Source organism: Catharus ustulatus, chromosome 30, assembly GCF_009819885.2.
Source record: "Catharus ustulatus isolate bCatUst1 chromosome 30, bCatUst1.pri.v2, whole genome shotgun sequence".
In the NCBI taxonomy this organism is placed as follows: domain Eukaryota; kingdom Metazoa; phylum Chordata; class Aves; order Passeriformes; family Turdidae; genus Catharus; species Catharus ustulatus.
In genome coordinates, this window is record NC_046250.1 from 2,871,466 (window position 1) to 2,894,013 (window position 22,548).

Genomic DNA, 22,548 nt, shown 5'->3' on the forward strand with positions numbered 1-22,548 from the left:
GGACACGGTACCGTGGTGGTGACGGCGCCGTCCTGCTGCTGCCCGTCGCGGAACCAGGTGACAGCGAGGACAAGATGGGTGGGTGACACAGGACAGGACAGGGTGGATGACACAGGACAGGACAGGGTGACACAGGACAGGGTGACACAGGACAGGACAGGGTGACACAGGACAGGGTGACAGTTTTGGTGACAGTTTGGGGACACGGTACCGTGGTGGTGACGGCGCCGTCCTGCTGCTGCCCGTCGCGGAACCAGGCGATGCTGGCGGCCGGCTTGGCGCTGCGCGCGCGGCACGTCAGGTTGTACGGGGTCCCCGCCCTCAGCAGGATCTCGGGGGCGCCGTCGATCGTGGGGTCCTCGGGGGGGACTGCGGAGGGGACACAGGGGACACGTGGGGGGGACGCCCCGGTGGTGGCAGGTCCCCAAAAAATGGGGGGGGATTGGGGTTTGGGGGGGATTTAGGGGAGGGGAATTGGGGGTTTTTGGTGGTTTTGGGGTTCAGGGACACAAAAATGTCACCCTGGTGGTGGCCTGGTGTCCCAAAGTGGCACCTGGGGGTGGGAGGGGGGTGATGGGGACAGGGGGGGACACGGGACATTGGGGGATTCTGGGGACGCTGTGGGACATTGGGAACAAAGTGGGACACTGGGGACATTAACGGGGACATGGGGACATTGGGGACATCAGTGGGGACACTGGGGACAGTGTGGGGACATTGGGGACATCAGAGGCATTGCAGAACACTGTGGGACATTGGGGACATTGGGACCTTGGGACATTGGGGACATTAATGGGGACATTGGGTACATTGTGGACGTTGGGGACATTGCGTGACACTGGGGACACTGGGGACACTGGGGAATGTGTGGGACACTGGGGACACTGTGGGACACTGGGGACATTAATGGGGACACTGAGGACATTGTGGATATTGGGGACATTGGGGACACTGGGACCTTGGGACATTGGGGACATTGGGGACATTAATGGGGACACTGAGGACATTGTGGACATTGGGGACACTGGGACCTTGGGACATTGGGGACATTGGGGACATTAATGGGGACACTGAGGACATTGTGGACATTGGGGACATTGGGGACATTGGGCAACACTGGTGACACTGGGGACATCAGAGACCGTGGGGGACACTGGGGAATGTGTGGGACACTGGGGACACTTGGGAGATTAATGGGGACACTGGTACACTGGGGACATTAATGAGGACATTAATGGGGACATTTGGGGACGCGGGGCCAGCCTCACTGAGCACGGTGAGCCGGGCGCGGCGCGAGCGCAGCGCGGCCTCGGTGGCCTGGCACTCGTAGGCGGCGTCATCGGAGAGCTCGGCCTGGCTGATCTCCAGGTTGTACTGGCCCGAGTCGGCCGTGCCCAGCACGCGGTACCGGGGCCACGCTGAGGGGACAAATGGGGTCACAAAGGGACACCCCAACGACACAGGGACACAACAAAACTCCCAAACATCCCAACCCCACTGTGCCCAGCACGCGGTACCGGGGCCACGCTGGGGGGACAAATGGGGTCACACAGGGACACCCCAATGACACAGGGACACCCCAAACATCCCAAACCCACTGTGCCCAGCACGCGGTACCGGGGCCACGCTGGGGGGACAAATGGGGTCACACAGGGACACCCCAATGACCCCAAACATCCCAAACACCCCAAACCCACAGGGACACCCCAAACATCCCAAAAACCCCAAACACCCCGACCCCACCTTGCCCAGCACGCGGTACCGGGGCCAGGCTGGGGGGACACCAAGAGGGTCACACAGGGACATCCCAAACCCACAGGGACACCCCAAACATCCCAAACACCCCAAACATCCCAACCCCACAGTGCCCAGCATGCAGTACCAGGGTCAGGCTGGGGGGACAGGAATGGGGTCACACAGGGACACCCCAAACACCCCAAAACATCCTGACCCCACCGTGCCCAGCACACGGTACCAGGGCCAGGCTGGGGGGACAGGAACAGGGTCACCTCAATGACACAGGGTCACCCCAAAAACCCCAAACACCCCACACATCCCAAACCCACTGTGCCCAGCACGCGGTACCGGGGTCAGGCTGGGGAGAGGAATGGGGTCACACAGGGACACCCCAATGACACAGGGACACCCCAAACACCCCAAACACCGGGGCCAGGCTGGGGACAGGAACGGGGTCACCCCAAAAACCCCAAAACACCCTGATCACACAGGGACATCCCAAAAACCCCAAACACCCCGACCCCACCTTGCCCAGCACGCGGTACCGGGGCCAGGCTGGGGGGACACCAAGAGGGTCACACAGGGACATCCCAAACCCACAGGGACACCCCAAACATCCCAAACACCCCAAACATCCCAACCCCACAGTGCCCAGCACGCGGTACCGGGTTCAGGCTGGGGGGACAGGAACGGGGTCACCCCAAAAACCCCAAACATCCCAAAACATCCTGATCCCACCGTGCCCAGCACACGGTACTGGGGCCAGGCTGGGGACAGGAACGGGGTCACACAGGGACACCCCAAACATCCCAAACCCACAGGGACATCCCAAATATCCCAGAAACCCCAAACATCCTGATCCCACCGTGCCCAGCACGCGGTACTGGGGCCAGGCTAAGGGGACACCAACGGGGTCACCCCAATGACAGAGGGGCACCCCAAACACCCCAAAACATCCTGGGACACCCCAAACACCCCAAAACATCCTGATCCCACCGTGCCCAGCACGCAGTACCGGGGCCACGCTGGGGGGACAGGAATGGGGTCACCCCAAAAACCCCAAACACCCCAAAACATCCTGATGCCACCGTGCCCAGCACACGGTACCGGGGCCACGCTGGGGGGACACCAAGAGGGTCACACAGGGACATCCCAAACCCACAGGGACACCCCAAACATCCCAAACACCCCAAACATCCCAACCCCACAGTGCCCAGCATGCAGTACCGGGGTCAGGCTGGGGGGACAGGAATGGGGTCACACAGGGACACCCCAAACACCCCAAAACATCCTGATCCCACCGTGCCCAGCACGTGGTACTGGGGTCAGGCTGGGGGACACCAACAGGGTCACACAGGGACATCCCAAACACCCCAAACCCACAGGGACACCCCAAACATCCCAAACCCACCATGCCCAGCATGCGGTACTGGGGCCAGGCTGGGGACAGGAACGGGGTCACACAGGGACACCCCAATGACACAGGGACATCCCAAACACCCCAAACACCGGGGTCACACTGGGGACAGGAACAGGGTCACCCCAAAAACCCCAAAACACCCTGATCACACAGGGACACCCCAAAAACCCCAAACATTCCGAACACCCCGACCCCACCGTGCCCAGCACGCGGTACTGGGGCCACGCTGGGGGGACACCAACAGGGTCACACAGGGACACCCCAAACACCCCAAACCCACAGGGACACCCCAAACATCCCAAACACCCCAAACCCACAGGGACACCCCAAACATCCCAAACACCCCAAACCCACAGGGACACCCCAAACATCCCAAAAACCCCAAACATCCCAAACCCACCATGCCCAGCATGCAGTACCGGGGCCAGGCTGAGGGGACACCAACGGGGTCACCCCAATGACAGAGGGACACCCCAAACACCCCAAAACATCCTGGGACACCCCAAACACCCCAAACACCCTGGATCCCACTGTGCCCAGCACGCGGTAACAGGGCCACGCTGGGGACAGTAACGGGGTCACCCCAAAAACCCCAAACACTCTGGGACACCCCAAAAACCCAATCCCACAGGGACACCCCAAACACCTCAATCCCACCATACCCAGTACGTGGTACTGGGGACAGGAACGGGTCACCCCAAACATCCCAATGACACAGGGACACCCCAAACACCCCAAACCCACAGGAACACCCAGATCCCACAGGGACACCCCAATCCCACACCCAGGTTGTGGGGACAGCCCCAGAGCCACCATCCCCTCATGGTGTCACCCCCAAAGCCACCCTTGCCCCACAGTTGCCACCCCCAGAGCCACCCCCATCCCATGATTGCCACCCCCATCCCACAGCTGCCACCCCCACCCCGTGGTTGCCACCCTACCCAGGGTACCTTTGAGGCCCTGGCCCATGGTTGCCACCCCCACCCCACGGTTGCCACCCCTGTCCCATGGTTGCCATCCTCACCCCGTGGTTGCCACTCCCACCTCGTGGTTGCCACCACTGTCCCATGATTGCCACCCCCATCCCATGGTTGCCACCCGCACCCCATGTTTGCCACCCCGCCCCGCCCCAGGGCACCTTTGAGGCCCTGGCCCATGCCCAGGGCCAGCCCGTCCTTGGTCCATTGCACGATGCCGGAGTAGTTGAGCACCACGCAGGACAGGACGATTCTCTGCCCGGCCACCACTGTCCGGTCCTCGGGCTCCTCCACGAACCTTGGCTGCACCGCTGCGGGCCCGGCACCGCGGTCAGCGCCGGGGTCAACACCGTGGTCACCGCCACGGTCAACACCACGGTCACCACCGTTACCACCGTGGTCACCGCCATCACCACTACCATCACCGCCACGGTCACCACCGTGGTCACTGCCATGGTCAGCACCATGGTCACCACCACGGTCACTGTCATGGTCACCACCGTGGTCACCAGCACGGTCACCGTCATCACCACCACGGTCACCACGCGGTGCCGGCACCCAGCACCACGGCGCCGCCCGGCCCGCCATGCCCGAGTCCCTGGGATCCTCTGGGATCAACTGGGATCCTCTGGGATCAGTTGGGATACACCAGAGATCCCCCTGAGATCCTCCTGGGATCCCTCTGAGATCCTCCTGGGATCAGCTGGGATCACCCCAAGATCCTCCAGGGATCAACTGGGACCAGGTGGGATCCTCTGGGATCCACCTGGGATCCCTCAGAGCATCTGGGATCCCTGGATCTGCCTGGGATCCCCTCGAGATCCTCCTGGGATCAGCTGGGATCCTCTGGGATCAACTGGGATCTACCCTAGATCACCCTGGAGATGTCTGAGATCCCTCTGGGATCCCCCAGAGCTTCCTGGGATCCCCTGAGATCCCCCTGGAGATGTCTGAGATCCTCCTGGGATCCCTGGATCTGCCCAGGATCCCCTCGAGATCCTCCTGGACCTTCCCACCCCCACAAAGTCCTGGTGACCTCCCCCAACCCCTCCAGGTTCAGCCCTGCCTCTCCCGGTCCCGATTTAATCCCGGTGTCCCCGATCCCAGTCCCAGTTCGATCCCAGTGTCCTGGTCCCGGTTCGATCCCAGTGTCCCCAATCCTGGTGTCCTTGATCCCAGTCCTGGTTCAATCCCGGTGTCCCCAACCCCAGTGTCCCCAATCCAGTCCCGGTTCAATCCTGGTGATCCCGATCCTGGCCTGGTTCAATCCCGCTGTCCCCAATCCCGGTGTCCCAGTCCCGGTTCGATCCTGTTGTCCCCAGTCTCAGTTCAATCCCGGTCCCAGTTTGATCCCAGTGTCCCCAATCCAGTCCCAGTTCAATCCCAGTGTCCCTGATCCTGGTCCCAGTTCAATCCCGGTCCTGGTTCAATCTCGGTGTCCCTGATCCCGGTGTCCCCAGCCTAGTCTTGATTTGATCCTGTTGTCCCCAGTCCTGGTCCTGGTTCAATTCCAGTGTCCCCAGTCCCGTTGTCCTCAGTCCAGTCCCGGTTCAATCCCGGTGTCCCTGATCCTGGTTCAATCCCAGTCCCAGTTCGATCCTGTTGTCCCCGATCCCGGTGTCCCCAATCCAGTCTCAGTTCAATCCTGGTGTCCCCGATCCCAGTTCAATCCCAGTCCCAGTTCGATCCTGTTGTCCCCAATCCTGGTGTCCCCAGTCCGGTCCTGATTCAATCCCGGTGTCCCAAATCCCGGTGTCCCGGTGTCCTGGTTTGATCCCAGTGTCCCCGGTCCTGGTGTCCTCGATCTCGGTGTCCCCAGTCCAGTCCCAGTTCAATCCTGGTGTCCCCGATTCCAGTCCCAGTTCAATCCTGGTCCTGGTTCGATCCTGGTGACCCCAATCCTGGTGTCCTGATCCCGGTGTCCTTTTGTCCCTGATCCCGGTGTCCTGATCCCAGTTCAATCCAGGTGTCCCCAGTCCCGTTGTCCCCAACCCCAGTGTCCCAGTTCGATCCCGGTGTCCTGTTGTCCCCGATCCCGGTGTCCCCAATCCGGTCCTGATTCAACCGCGGTGTCCCCGATCCCGGTGTCCCGGTGTCCCTGATACCGGTGTCCCGGTGTCCTGGTTTGATCCCAGTGTCCCCAGCCCCGGTGTCCCCGATCCTGATGTCCCCAATCCGGTCCCAGTTCAATCCCAGTGTCCCCGATCTTGGTGTCCCCCGTCCGGTCCTGATTCGATCCTGGTGTCCCCAACCCCGCTGTCCCCGATCTCGGTGTCTTGTTGTCCCCAGTCCTGGTGTCCCAGTTCGATCCCAGTGTCCCCAGTCCCGCTGTCCCCGATCCTGGTCCCAGTTCAATCCCGGTCCTGGTTCAATCCCGATGTCCTCAATCCCGGTGTCCCCAATCCGGTCCTGATTTGATCCTGGTGTCCCCAGTCCGGTCCTGATTCAACCCTGATGTCCCTGATCTTGGTGTCCCGGTGTCCTGGTTTGATCCCGGTGTCCCCAGTCCTGGTGTCCCCGATCCTGATGTCCCCAGTCCGGTCCCAGTTCAATCCCGGTGTCCTGTTGTCCCCAGTCCCGGTGTCCCAGTTCGATCCCAGTGTCCCCAGTCCCGCTGTCCCCGATCCGGTGTCACGCGCGCAGTGGGAATCGAGCGGGGCCGTGCCAGGGCCAGGAGCGGGGGGAGGGTTTGGGATGAGGCTGCGCCCTGGGGCCACTTCTCCCGCTCCAATCCCGGGATTTTTTATCTGGAAAGCGGCACGGAACTGGCACGGAACTGGCACGGAATTGGAATGGAATTAGCACAGAATTGGAATGGAATTAGCACGAAATTGGACTGGAATTAGCACGGAGCTCGGAATCTCCCCTCCCGAATCTCGGGAAATCCATCCAGGGCGTGTCCTGCTTCTGATCCCAAAAATAAATCCCAAAATCCTCCCCAAAAAATCGGCGGGTGGGGGTGGGGGCTTCTATTGCCGGAATTTTGGGGATCCCCGGGATCAGACACCCCCAAATACCCGGGATAAAACACCCCCAAATTTTTGGGATCGACCACCCCAAGATCCTCAGGATCCCCGGGATGGACACCCCCAAATCCATGGGATATGACACCCCCAAATCAGGAATCCTGGGATAAAACATCCCCAAATACCCGGGATAAAACATCCCCAAATTTTTGGGATCGACCACCCCAAGATCCTCAGGATCCCCGGAATCAGACATCCCCAAATCCCTGGGATATGACACCCCCAAATCAGGAATCCTGGGATCTCTGGGATAAAACACCCCCAAATTTTTGGGATGGGACACCCCAAGATCCTCAGGATCCACCAAGATCAGACTCCCCTAAAATCCCCGGGATCCCCAAGATTAAACACCCCCAAATCCATGGATTTCCCCTGGATTTACCCCAAAATTCAGTGCCATCCCTTGCCCGTTTTTCCCTGAATTTCCCCCAAATCCCGATTCCCTCCTGTCACTTTTCCCTCCCCCCTTTCCCCTCTCTCCCTCCCCTCCCCCCCTCTCTCCCTCCCCCTTTTTTTTCCCTCTTTGATCTTTTTTTTTTATTATTCCCAGTTTTTTTTATTTTCCCGATCCCTGCTCTCCATCCCCCGCTTCTTCCTTCATCCTCCCACAAAATCCCCGAGTCCCTGTCCCCAAAAATTTGGGGGTGTCTGATTTCGGGGGATCTCGGGGTGTCCAATCCTAAAAATTTTGGGGTGTTTTATCCCATAAATTTGGGGATTTTGGGGTGTCCTATCCTAAAAATTTGGGATTTTTATCCCATGGATTCTGGGGTGTCTGAGCCCAAAAATTTGGGAGTGTCTGATCCCCGGGATTCTGATTTGGGGGTGTCTGATCCCAAAAATTTGGGGGTGTTTTATCCCAGGGATCCTGAGAATCCCTCTTCCCCCATTTTTTCCTTTTTTTCCCAATTTTTTTTCATTTTTCCCTTTTTTCCCCTCTTTATTTTCTCTCTCCTTCCTTTTCTCCCCTTCTCCTCCCGCCTCGTTCGCTTCTATTTTTAATGAAAAAAAAAAAAAAACTTTAAAAATAAAACCACAAAAAAAAAAAAAAAAAAAGGCGAGGAGGGAGAAGAATCCTAAAAAAAATTTAAAAATAAAAAAATAAAAAAAAGCTTTTCCCCGAGTTGGATTTTTTTTGGTTTTTTGGGTTTTTTTTTTTTTCTTCTCTCTTTTTAAAGAAAAGAGGATTTGGATTTCTTGGAGCGGAGAGGAAAAGGGAGAGGGGAAAAAAAGGGAGGGGACCCTGGGGGGAATTTTGGGGTGGGATTTTGGGATTTTTGGGATGGAATTTTGGGATGGGATTTATGGGGTTTGGGGTGGGATTTTGGGGTGGGATTGATGGGATTTGTGGGGTTTGTGGATTTTGGAATTTTAGGATGGGATTTATGGGATTTGTGGTTTTTGGGGTGGGATTTATGAGATTTTGGAATGGAATTTATGGGAAGGGATTGATGGGATTTTGGGATGGGATTTATGGGATTTGTGGGGTGGGATGAGATGGGATGGGATCTATAGGATGGGATTCATAGGATGGGATTTTGGGAAGAGATTTTGGGATGGGATTGATGGGATTGATGGGATGGGATTTTGGGGTGGGATTTTGGGATGGGGTTGATGGAATTTGGGGATTTTGGGATGGGATTTGTGGGGTTTGGGGTGGGATTTATGAGATTTTGGAATGGAATTTATGGGATGGGATTGATGGGATTTGTGGGGTGGGATTTTGGGATTTTGGGATGGGATTTATGAGATGGGATTGGGATGGGATTTATGGAATTTGTGGGGTTTGGGATGGGATTTTGGGATGGGATTTATGGGATGAGATTTTGGGATGGGATTTATGGGATTTGTAGGGTGGGATGAGATGGGATGGGATCTATAGGATGGGATTCATAGGATGGGATTTTGGGAAGAGATTTTGGGATGGGGTTGATGGAATTTGGGGATTTTGGGATGGGATTTGTGGGGTTTGGGGTGGGATTGATGAGATTTTGGAATGGAATTTATGGGATGGGATTGATGGGATTTGTGGGGTGGGATTTTGGGATTTGTGGGGTGGGATTTTGGGATTTGGGGATTTTGGGATGGGATTTATGAGATGGGATTTTGAGATGGGATTTATGGAATTTGTAGGGTTTGGGGTGGGATTTTGGGATGGGGTTGATGGGATAGGATTTGGGATGGGATTTGTGGGGCGGGATGGGATTTTTGGATGAGATTTATGGGATGGGATTGAAGGGTTTTGTGGGGTGAGATGGGATGGGATTGATGGGATTTTGGGGTGGGATTTTAGGATGGGATTTATAGGATGGGATGGGATGGGGTGGAATTTATGGGATGGGATTTCTGGGATTTATGGGATGGGACGAGGAGGGAAACCCCAGCAGTGCTGGGAATTTGGGGTCCCATCCCGATGGGGATTTGGGATCCCATTTCCTCAGAAATTCACCCCCATTTCCCGGGAATTCGGGACCCCATTTTTCCACAGATCAATCCCATTTTCCCAGGGATGTGGGATCCCATTTCCCCAGGAATTCCAACCTCATTTTATCAGGGATCAATCCCATTTTTCCCGCAAATTCCAGCCCCATTTCCCGCGAATTCCAGTCCCATTTTCCAGGGAATTCCAACTCAATTTTCCCCGGAATTTCAACTCCATTTCCCTGAGAATTCCAACCAGGTTTTCCCGCTAATTCCACCCTAATTTCCCCGCTAATTCCACCCCGTTTTCCCGCGAATTCCACCCCGTTTTTCCCGCGAATTCCACCCCGTTTTTCCCGCGAATTCCACCCCGTTTTTCCCGCGAATTCCACCCCGTTTTTCCCGCGAATTCCAGCCCGTTTTCCCCGCGAATTCCACCCCGTTTTTCCCGCGAATTCCACCCCGTTTTCCCCGCGAATTCCACCCCGTTTTTCCCGCGAATTCCACCCCGTTTTTCCCGCGAATTCCAGCCCGTTTTCCCGCGCGGTTCCCAGCTCAGCTCTGGCCCCTCCCCGCCCCTCCCCCCTCCCAGGAACTATTTTGGGATTCTGGAATTTGGGACTTTTCAGCTCAGGCCCGGCCCCGGCTACGGGCGAGGGGAGGGGACGTGAGGCCACCGCCGTGTCCCCAAAATGTCCCCAAAGTGTCACCCCAAACAATCCGGGATTTTGGGGGCCCAAAACCCCCAAACCTCGCTGAAATTCCCGGGATTTGCTCCTTTCCCAGTTTTTTTCCCCTTTTTTTTTTCCTTCATTTTTTCTTTTTTTATTCCTCATTTTTTCCCTTTATCCCCCTCTCCTTTTTTCCCCTTTTTTCCCCTCATTTCCCCCCCTTTTTTTCCTCCTTTCCCCCTTTTTTTCCCTTCGTTTTTCCCCCCTTTTATTCCTCCTTTTCCCCCTTTTTTCCTTCCTTTTTCCTTCTTTTTCCTCTCTTCCCCCTCCCCTTTTTTTTTCCTTTCCCCCCTTTTTTCTCCCTTCATTTTTTCTTTTTTTCCCCCTTTTTTCCATTTTTATTCCTCCTTTTCCCGATTCCCCTCCTTTTTTTTCTTTTTTCCCCTTTTTTCCCCATTTTTTTCCTTTATTTTTTCTTTTCTCCCCCTTTTTTCTCCTTTTCCCTCTTTTTTCCCCTCCCCTTTTCCCTTTTTTTTCCCCAATTTTTTCCTTCTTTTTCTTCCCTTCCCCCCTTTTTTTATTTTATTATTTTTCCCTTTTTCCCCTAATTTTTTCCCTCCCTTTTTTTCCTTTTTCACCTCCCGCGAATTTTGGGATTTTTGCGATCCCAGGGCTCCATCCCGGCAATTCGGGGGTGTCCCCAATGTCCCTTCTGTCCCTTTTGTCCCTTTTTGTCCCTTTTTTGTCCCCGACCCCGCCTGGCCGCCCCCTAATCCCGCACTAATTAAAACCCGGCCCTTAATTCCTCCTTAATTGAATCCCGCGGCGGGGCGGGGACGCGGCGATGTCCCCGCGGGGTGGTGGCCGTGTCATTGTCCCTGTCCCTGTCCCCAATCCTGTCCCTGTCCATGTCCCTGTCCCCAATCTCAGTGCCACCAAGGCCATGGTGACATTCCTAAAGTCTCCAAGCCCAGTGCCACCACCGTGGGGACATCCTGGTGTCACCAAGGCCATGGGGACATCCCTAAAGTCACCAATCTCAGTGCCACCACCATGGGGACAACCCTGAAGTCCCCATATCCCAGTGCCACCAAGGCCATGGGGACACTCCTGTCCCCAGTCCCGGCACCACCAAGGCCATGGGGACAACCCTAAAGTCCCCATATCCCAGTGCCACCAACCTGGGGCCATCCCAGTGTCACCAAGGCCATGGGGACATCCCTAAAGTCACCAATCCCGGTGCCACTAGCATGGGGACATCCTAGTGCCACCAAAGCCATGGGGACGTCCCTGTCCCCAATCCCAGTGTCACCAAGGCCATGGGGACATTCCCAAAGTCACCAATCCCGGTGCCACCAGCTTGGGGACATCCCAGCGTCACCAAGGCCCTGGGGACACTCCTGTCCCCAATCTCAGTGTCACCAAGGCCAGGGGGACATCCCTGTGGTCCCAAATCCTGGTACCACCAGCCTGGGGACATCTCAGTGCCACCAAAGCCATGGAGACATCCCTGTCCCCAATCCTGGTGTCACCAAGGTCATGGGGACATCCCTGTGGTCCCAAATCATCCCAGTGCCACCAACATGGGGACACCCAAGTGACACCAGCATGGGGACATTCCTGTCCCCAATCTCAGTGTCACCAAGGCCATGGGGACACCCCTGTGGTCCCAAATCATCCCAGTGCCACCAAGGCCATGGGGACATTCCTGTCCTTAATCTCAGTGCCACCACCATGGGAACATCCCTAAGGCCACCAAGGCCATGGGGACACCCCTCTGGTCACCAATCCCAGTGCCACCAGCATGGGGACATCCCTGTGGTCCCAAATCATCCCAGTGCCACCAACATGGGGACACCCCAGTGACACCAGCATGGGGACATTCCTGTCCCCAATCTCAGTGTCACCAAGGCCATGGGGACACCCCTGTGGTCCCAAATCATCCCAGTGCCACCACCCTGGGGACATTCCTGTCCTCAATCTTAGTGCCACCACCATGGGAACATCCCTAAGGCCACCAAGGCCATGGGGACACCCCTCTGGTCACCAATCCCAGTGCCACCAGCATGGGGACATTCCTGTCACCAATTCCAGTGCCACCACCATGGGGAACGTCTCTAAGGCCACCAAGGCCATGGGGACACCCCTGTGGTCACCAATCCCGGTGCCACCACCACGGGGACATCCCTAATGCCACCAGCCCCACATCCCGGTGTCACCAAGGCCTTGGGGACATCCCTTTGACCACGCCCCCCGCGGTGGCCCTGCCAAGGTGACCCCGCAGGGGACAATGATGGGGGGGAGGGGACAATGAAGGGGGGGAGGGGACAATGAAGGGGAGGAGGGGACCCTGGCGGTGGCGCCGGCGCGGGGGGAGGGGCCACGCTGGCTCCGCTCGTTTGTTTTTCTGATTTCGCCTCTCTCGAAACTGGAAATAACTGGAGCGTCCCTTCCCCGCGGGGGCGGGGCGGGGACAGCCCGGGGGTGGCACTTGTCACCCTTGTGTCACCCCTGTGTCACCCCCGTGTCCCCAAACCTGTGGGGACAATCCCCAGGTCGCTCCTCAGGAGGATTTTTTGGGGCTCCGGTGCCTCCCCCCATTCCTGATTTTCACTCTGGGAGTGGGGACAAGCTGGGGGTGGCCTTTGTCACCTCCCTATCACCATCAGTGTCACCTCCCTGTCACCCTTGTGTCACCCCAGTGTCACCCCCGTGTCCCCAAACCTATGGGGACAATCCCCAGGACGCTCCTCAGGAGGATTTTTTGGGGCTCCGGTACCTCCCCCATTCCTGATTTTCACTCTGGGAGTGGGGACAGCTCGGGGGTGGCACTTGTCACCTCCCTGTCACCTCCCTATCACCATCAGTGTCACCTCCCTGTCACCCCAGTGTCACCCCAGTGTCACCCCCGTGTCCCCAAACCTGTGGGGACAATCCCCAGGACGCTCCTCAGGAGGATTTTGGGGGGGTCCGGTGCTTCCCCCATTCCTGGTTTTCACTCTGGGAGTGGGGACAGGCTGGGGGTGGCACTTGTCACCTCCCTGTCACCATCAGTGTCACCTCCCTGTCATCTCAGTGTCACCTCCGTGTCCCCAAACCTGTGGGGACAATCCCCAGGACGCTTCTTGGGCAGATTTTGTGGGGGCTCTGGTGCCTCCCCCACTCATGATTTTCACTCTGGGAGCGGGGACAAGCTGAGGGTGGCACTTGTCACCTCCCTGTCACCTCCCTGTCACCCCTGGTGTCACCACGGTGTCCCTGGGTCGCTCCTTGGACAGATTTTGGGGGTCTGGTGCTCCCCTCATTCCTGGTTTTAGGTCAGTGTCACTGCTGGGGGGACAAAGGGGACAGGACAGGGACAGGGACAAAGTGACATCGGGACAAACATGGCTTTGATGGCATCAGGATGTCCCCATGGTGGTGGCCCCGGGATTGGGGACAGGGGTGTCCCCACGGCCTTGGTGGCACTGAGATTGGTGACGTTGGGGATGTCCCCATGGCCTTGGTGACACCAGGATGTCCCCAGGCTGGTGGCACTGGGATTTGGGGTTGGTGACTTTGGGGATGTCCCCATGATGGTGGCACCAGGATTTGGGGACTTTAGGGATGTCCCCATGGCCTTGGTGGCCTTAGAGACGTTCCCATGATGGCGGCACTGGAATTGGGGACAGGAATGTCCCCATGGCCTTGGTGACACTGGGACATTCCCATGGTGGTGGCAGAGATTGGGGACAGGAGTGTCCCCATGGCTTTAATGGCACCAGGATGTCCCCATGATGGTGGCACCAGGATTGGTGACATTGGGGATGTCCCCATGGCCTTGGTGACACTGGGATTTGGGACAGGAGGGTCCCCATGGCTTTAGTGGCACCAGGATGTCCCCATGGCCTTGGTGGCACTGGGGTGTGAGTTTGGTGACTTTAGGGACGTTCCCATGGTGGTGGCACTGGAATTGGGGACAGGAATGTCCCCATGATGGTGGCACTGGGATGTCCCCATGATGGTGGCACTGAGTTGGTGACTTTAGGGATGTCCCCATGGCCTTAGTGACACCGAATTGCCAAAGGGAAACTGAGGCACGGCTGCAGAATTCCCCAGAATTTCCCAGAATTCCCAGAATTTCCAGAATTTCCCCAAAATCTGAATTTCCCAGAATTTTCCAGAACTTCCCGAATTCCTTGGATTTCCAGAATTTCCCCAAATTTCCCAGAATTCTGAATTCCCCAGAATTCCCTGAATTTTCCAGAATTTCCTGAATTTCCAGATTTTCCCCAAATTTCCCTGAATTTCCCTGAATCCTGAATTTCCTGAATTTCCAGGATTTTCCGGATTTTCCCCATATTTCCCTGAATTTCCCTGAATCCTGAATTTCCAGAGTTTCCAGAATTTTCCCCAAATGTCCCCAAATTCCCCAGAATTAATTACTCACTCCCATTAATTACCCACATCTCATTAAGGCATCGCTAACGAGGGAGGGGAACGACGCCGGCGCATTTATTTTAATTTTTATTTTTAATTTTTTTTTCCTCTCATTAAATTTGGAATTTTTTTCTTTCTTTCCCCCCCAGCGCACACAAAAACCTTAATTAGAGATTGTTCCTAATTAATTAACCAGGGAGGAGGAATTCCCAGAGGGGAAAAGGGGGGAGGGGAGAATTTGGGGGGGATTTTGGGGATATTTTGGGGGGATTTTTGAATTTTTTGAGGGGTGAATTTGGGATTTTTTTGGGGGTAAAATCAGGATTTTTTGGGGGGTAAAATCGGGATTTTTTGGGGGTAATTCAGAATTTTTGGGGGGATTTTTTTGGGTTAATTTCAGGATTTTTTGGGGGGCATACTTAGGATTTTTTGGGGAGAATATTCACAATTTTCGGGTTTTTTTTGGGGTGATTTCGGGATTTTGGGGGGATTTTTGGGGGTAATTTCAGGATTTTTTTGGGGTAGTTTCAGGATTTTTGTGGGGGGAATATTCACGATTTTTGGGGGATTTTTTTGGGGTGATTTTGGGATTTTTTTGGGATTTTTTGGACATAGTTTCAGGGTTTTTTGGGGAGGATATTCAATATTTTTTGGGGGGAATATCCACGCTGTTTTTAGGATTTTTTTGCTCTTTTGGGGGACTTTTTTGGGGATTTTTTTGGGGCAGTTTCAGTATTTTTTGGGGGACATATTCAAGATATTTTTTAGGATTTTTTTTTTTTGCTGTTTTGGGGGCCTTTATTTTGATTTTTGGGGGCATTTGTTTTTATTTTTTGGGGGATTTTTGGGGTACTTTCAGGATATTTTTTGGGGGGATATTTGATATATTTATGGGGAATAGTCACGCTGTTTTTAAGATTTTTTTTGCAGCTTTTGGGGCCTTTTTTGGGATTTTTCTCCCCGCTCCCTCTCCCTGCTCAGCCTCTCCATGATCCCACACTTTTGGAATTCCAGGAATTTCCTGCCCAGGCTCCCTCTGGAAAGGAGAGAAAAAAAAAACCACCCAGAAAAACTCCGAATTTTTAACCCTCTCTTCCCCAGCCCGGCCCAGATTTTTTTCGGGGTGAATTTCATCCATTTTGGGGTCTTTTAAAATTATTTTCTGATTTTTTTTTTAGAGAATCTTAAGGGTTTTTTATGGGGAAAAAAATAAAAATAAAAATCGGAATTTTGTGCCTCGTTTTCCTGGCTTTGATTCCCAAGGATTTGATTCCTGCTTCAAACCCATTGAAAAAAACAAAAAATCACCCCAAAATCGTTCCCAAAATCACCCCAAAGTCATCCTAAAATTATCCCAAAATCACCCCAAAACTGCCCCAAAATCACCCCTAAAACTACCCTAAAATTACCCCAAAATATCTCAAAATTATCCTAAAATTACCCCAAAATCAATCCCAATTTTTAAAAAATTTTAAAAATTAAAATGTTCCTATTCCAAAACTGGGAAATAATTTTATTTTTTTGTTTCCTCCTCCTCCTCCTTTCCCCTTTTTTCCCAAATTCTCTTTTTTTCCCCCATTTCCATGTGGATCCCAATCCCCGTTGCCACAGCAACGCCTCCAGCCCTGCAGAAAAGTTTGGTTTGGTTTTTTTTTTCCTTTTTTTCCCCTTTTCCCCCATTTTTTCTCCTTTCCCCCTTTTCTCTTTTCTCTCCTTTTTTTCTCTTCTCTCCCCCCTCCCCTTTTTTTCCTTTTTCCTCCTTTTAATCTCTTTTTTCCCTCCTTTTTTCCCTCTGGAGTCTCTGGATGCATCCTGGAGATCCCAGATCCCAGATCCCAAATCCTAAATCCTAGATGTCTGATCCCAGATCCCAAATCCTGGATCCCAAATCCCAAATCCTGGATCTCAAATCCCAGATTCCAGATCCCAGATCCCAAATTCAAACCTGAGATCTCAAATCTGAGATTCCAGATCCCCGATCCCTGATCTCAGACCCCAAATCCAAAATTTGAGATCCCAGATCCCAAATCCCAGATCTAAAATTTGAGATCCCAGATCTTAGATCCCAAATCCTAAATCCTAAATATGAGATCCCTGATCCCCAGTCACTGATCCCAAATCCCAAATATGAGATCGCTGATGCCTGATCTCAAATCTCAGACCCCAAATCTGAAATTTGAGATCCCAAATCCCAGATCCCCAATCCCTGATCCCAGATCCCAAATTCCAAATTCGAGTTCCCATACCCCAGACCCTAAATCTGAGATCCCTGATCCCAAACTCCTGATTCCTGATTCCAGATCCCACATCCCAGATCCCAAATCCAAATCTGAGATCGTCAATCAAGATCTCAGATCCCAGATTCCCAGTCCCAAATTCGAGATCTCGGATCCCAAATCTCAAATCCAAACCTGAGATCTCCGGTCTGAGATCCCCGATCCCAAATCTCAGACCCCAGATACAAAATTTGAGATCCCAGATTCTAAATCCCAAATCCAAGATCCCTGATCCCCACTCCCTGATCCCAAATCTCAGATCTCAGATTCCAAATCCCAGATCTGAGATCCCAAATCCCAGATCCTAAATCCCAGACCCCAAATCCAAAATTCGAGATCCCCAATCCCTGAACCCAGATCCTAAATCCCAGACCCTGAACCTGAGATCCCTGATTCCAGATCCCAGATCCCAAATCCCAGACCTTGAATCTGAGATTCCTGATCCTAAATCCCTGAACCAGATCCCAAATATGAGATCCCTGAACCCAAATACCACATCCTAAATCCAAAATCTGAGATCCCTGATCCCAAATCCCAGATCCCTAATCCAGAATTTGAGATCCCAAATCCCTGATCTCAGACCCCAAATCCCTGATCCCAGATCCCAAATCCCAGACTCTAAATCTGAGGTCCCTGATCCCAAATCCCTGATCCCAGATCCCAAATTCCAGACCCCAAATCCAAAATCTGAGATCTCAAATCCCAGATCCCGGATCCCTAATGTGAGATCGCAGATCCCAGATCTGAGATCCCAAATCCAGATTTTGAGATCCCAAATCCCAGATCCCAGATCCCAGACCCTAAATCTGAGATCCCTGATCCCAAATCCCAAATCCTAAATCCCAAATCCCAAATCTGCCACTTCAGTGTCCCCTTTTCCTTTTCCCGGTGCCACCTCGATGTCCCCAAATGTCCCCTCCCCCCTTTTCCCGCGGTTTATGCAAATGAGCCGCGTGCCCCGCAGACCGCAATTAGCGGCTGAGTGATTAATTAAGAGATAATCAAACCAAAAGGAGCCTTTGATGATTAAACCTCCAGCAATTAAGGGGAGGGAAGGGACAATCAATTCTCAATAATTCCTGAAAATTCTCGATAATTCTCAATAATTAATTATCAATAATTCCTGAAAATTCCTGATAATTCCTGGTAATTCCCAATAATTCCTGATAACTCCCGATAATTCTCAATAATTCCTGATAATTCTCAATAATTCTCAATAGTTCTTGATAATTCCCAAAAATTCCCAATAATTCCCAATAATTTCTGATAATTCCCAGTGAAAATTCCTGATAATTTTCAATAATTCCCAATAATTCTCGATAATTCCCGATAATTCCCAATAATTCTCAATAATTTCTGACAATTCCAAATAATTCCCAATAATTCCTGACAATTCCACTCAAAATCACCTCAAATCACCTCAAAAGTAACCAAAAATCACCCAAAATCACCAAAAATTACCAAAAATCACCAAGAATTACCAAAATTCACCCCAAAATCACAGAAAATTGCAAAAAGTCACCCTGAAATGACTCAAATCACCCCAAATCATCCAAAATCACCCCAAAATCACTGAAACCCAGCCCAAACCGGAGCCGTCCTGGCCCATCGACCCCAAACTGGAGGCACTGACCCCAAACCAGAACCATCGACCCCAAACCGGGGCTGTTCCGTCCCAAACTTCATTGTCCTACCCCAAACTGGAACCATCAACCCCAAACTGGAGCTCTCAACCCAAACCAGAGCCATCCTGTTCCAAACTGAAACCATTGATCCCAAACTGGGACCATCCCGCCTCAAACTGGAGCCCTCCCATTCCAAACCAGACCCATAGAGTCCAAAGTGAAACCACTGACCCCAAACTGGAGCCATTGATCCCAACTTGGACCCACTGACCCCAAACCGGGGCCATCCTGCCCCAAACTGAAACCATCGACCCCAAACTGGGGCTGTCCCGCCCCAAACTGGAGCCATTGATCCAAAACTGAAACCACCGACCCCAAACCAGAGCCATCAATCCCAACCTGGAGCCACTGACCCCAAACTGGAGCCATCGACATCAAACCAGAGCCACTGACCCCAAACCAGGGTCGTCCCACCCCAAACTGAAACCATTGACCCCAAACCAGGGCTGTCCCATTCCAAAACGGAGCCATCGACCCCAAACTGGAACCATCAATCCCAAACTGGGGCCCTCCTGGCCCATCAACCCCAAACCGGAGCCATCGATCCTAAACCAGGGCTGTCCCATCCCAAACTGAAACCATCGACCCCAAACTGAAACCGTCGACACCAAACCGGAGCCATTGACCCCAAAGTGGAGCCATCGACCCCAAACCGAGGCTGTCCCATCCCAAACTGAAACCATTGATCCCAAACTGGGGCCATCACGCCCCAAACTGGAGCCCTCATCCCAAACCAGACCCATCAACCCAAACTGGGGCCATCCCATCCCAAAACAGACCCATCAATCCCAAACCGGAGCCATCGACCCCAAACCAAAACCACTGATCCCAAACTGGAGCCATCGACCCCAGACTGGAACTGTCCCATCCCAAACTGAAACCATTGACCCCAAACCAGAACCATCGACCCCAAACCGGAGCCATTGATGCCATCGGAGCCATCCTGTCCCAAACTGAAACCATTGACCCCAAATCGGAGCCATCAACCCCAAACCAGAGCCACTGACCCCAAACTGGGGCCATCCCGCCCCAAACCGGAGCCACTGATCCAAAACTAGAACTGTCCCATCCCAAACCAGAGCTCTCATCCCAAACTGAAACCATTGACCCCAAATTGAAACCACTGACCCCAAACTGAAACCACTGACCCCAAACCGGAGCCATCGACCCCAAACAGGAATCATTGACCCCAAACTGGAACTGTCCCATCCCAAACCGGAGCCATCGACCCCAAACTGAAACCATCGACCCCAAACTGGAACCATCAACCCCAAACCGGAGCCACTGACCCCAAACTGGAGCCATTGATCCCAAACTGAAACCATTGATCCCAAACTGGAACTGTCCCATCCCAAACCGGAGCCATCGACCCCAAACTGAAACCATCGACCCCAAACCGGAGCCCTGGACCCCAAACCGGGCCCGTCCCGCCCCAACCCGGGGCCTCCCTCCCCCCTTTCCCTCCCCTCCCTCTCTCCCTCCCGGGCGGCAGCGGCGCCGCTTTTGTTCCCGGGAGAGCTCCGGGGAGGGGTCCCGGCCCTGCCCCCGACCCCAAAACACAAATTCCGTCCCTTTGAAAACCCCCGCGCCCCACACCATTCTTATCCCCGTTTTTTGGGATTTTTTTGGGATTTTTTTAGGGATTTTTAAGGGATTTTTTCTTATTTTTTTGGAGTTTTTTGGGATTTTTTTGGTGGGTTTTTGGTGGTTTTTTTATAATTTTTTTTTTCTCTTTTTTCCCTTTTTATCCCTTTTTTTTTCCTCCTTCCCCCTCTCGGCCTCTTAGCAACGCCGCCCCCTTAATTAAAAATTAGATTGGATTTTGCAGCTCGGGAAGGAGGAGGGGAGAGGAGGGAGGGAGGATCCTCCAAAAAAAAGGATTTGGGGAGATTTGGGGTGAATTTGGGGATTCCAAATTTTTGGGGTTTTTGGGAATGGGGGGGGTGGGGTTGTGAGGATGGAGGGGGTGGGGGAGAGTGGGGAAAATGGGGAAAAAATTGGAAAAATGGGAAAAAATGGAAAAAAATGGGGAAAAATGGGGAAAAATGGGGAAAAATAGGGAAAAATGGGGAAAAAATGGGGAAAAATGGGGAAAAATGGGGAAAAAAGTGGGAAAAATGGGGAAAAATGAGGAAAAAAAGTGGAAAAATGGGGAAAAATGGGAAAAATGTGGAAAAAGGGGAGGAAAAGGATCCCCCCCAGCCCCGTTTTCCCAGGAATTCCAGGGCTGGGATCTGGGGGTGCCCCCGGAACTGGGATGGAGGTTCAGGGTTTGAATTTGGGGAAGGGGGGACCCAAAATCGCGATTCCGGTCCCAGGGATCCAACGGGAACGGAACCGGGGGGAAAGGAGAGGAGCGGGGGAAGAACCGGGCCCGGTACCGGAGGGGAGCTCATGAGAACCAGTCCCGGGACAGGGAGAACCGGGCCCGGTACCGGAGGGATCCGTCGGTACCGAATCAGAGCGATCCAGTCCCAGGACAGGGAGAACCGGGCCCGGTACCGGAGAGGGAGGGTCCAGGAGGAGCGGCCCGAATTCTACCGGGACCCTCCGGTACCGAAGAGGGGCAAACCAGTCCCGGGATTCGGGAGAACCGGGCCCGGTCCCATCAGAACCTCCCGGTACAGACTCAGAGCAATCCACACGGACCAGTCCCGGGATTTGGGGGAACCGGGCCCGGTACCGGCGGGGGAGGGTCCGGGAGGAGTGGCCCGGATTCCACCAGGACCTTCCGGTACCGGAGAGGGGGGATCAAGGAGAACAAGCCCCGGGATTTGGGAGAACCGGGCCCGGTCCCATCAGGACCCCCCGGTACCGAATCCACACAAACCCACCCCGAGATTTCCGAACCCCGGGGCCCGGGATTGAACAGAACCAACCGCGATTGTCCCGGAACCTCTCCGGTACCACCACAAACCCCCTGGTACCGCCACAAACAGTCCGGTACCGCCACAAACATCACCGGTACCGCCACAAACATCACTAGTACCATGGCAAATCCTCCCCAGAACCACTCCCGGTACCATCACAAACATCACCGGAACCACCACAAACATCACTGGTACCACCACAAACCCCCTGGTACCACCACGAGCATCATCGGAACCGCCACAAACCCCCCGGTACCGCCACAAACATCACCGGAATCACCACAAACCCCCGGTACCACCACAAATCCCCCCGGTACCACCACGGTACCACCTCAAACATCCCCAGAACATCCCCGGTACCACCACGAACACTTCCAGAACCCCCCTGGTACCACCCTAAACATCTCCAAAACCCCACAAACCCCCCCGGTACCACCACGAACCTCCCGGTACCCCCCTAGAACCTCCCCCGAACCCTCCCCCGGTAAAAACCGAACCCCCGGTACCCCCCGACCCCTCTGGTACCATCACAAACCCTCCTGGTACCACCTCAAAACCTGCCAGTACCCTCCTAGAACCTCCCCGAACCTCCCCCGTTCACAACCGAACCCCCCCAAACCCCCCAGAATCATCACAAAACGCCCCGGTACCCCCCTAGAACCACCCCCCCGAACCAGCCCCGGTAAAAACCGAACCCCCGAACCCCCCGGTACGCCCAGACCCCTCCAGTACCACCACGAACCCTCCCGGTACCGCCCTAGAACCACCCCCCGAACCCCTCCCGTTCACAACCGAACCCCGGTACCCCTCGGTACCCCCCAGACCCCTCCGCTACCATCACAAACCCTCCCGGTACCATCACAAACCCTCCCGGTACCACCTCAAAACCTCCCGGTACCCCCTTAGAACCACCCCCCGAACCCCCTCCGGTAAAAACCGAACCCCCCAAAACCCTCCGGTACCCCCCGAACCCCTCCGGTACCGCCTCAAAGCACCCACGAATCCCCCGGTACCATCACAAATCCCCCCTAGAACGTCCCCCGAAC

At 54.2% G+C, this 22,548-nt stretch overlaps 1 protein-coding gene across 3 annotated transcripts in view; it reads right to left on the reverse strand.

The window, feature by feature from the left end:
- The window catches only part of KIRREL1 (kirre like nephrin family adhesion molecule 1), a 37,093-nt gene that overhangs the window by 12,939 nt on the left and 1,606 nt on the right, over positions 1-22,548 (reverse strand). For 2 of the 3 annotated variants that reach the window (XM_033082944.1, XM_033082943.1), the window contains exons 2-4: positions 4,296-4,445; positions 1,269-1,418; positions 212-369 (exon numbers count right to left, since the gene is read on the reverse strand). In XM_033082944.1, the coding sequence (XP_032938835.1) occupies positions 212-369; positions 1,269-1,418; positions 4,296-4,445 (458 nt within the window). Of the gene's footprint in view, positions 1-211; positions 370-1,268; positions 1,419-4,107; positions 4,118-4,295; positions 4,446-22,548 lie in introns of all 3 variants that reach the window. The other variant, XM_033082945.1, reaches the window with a different exon arrangement.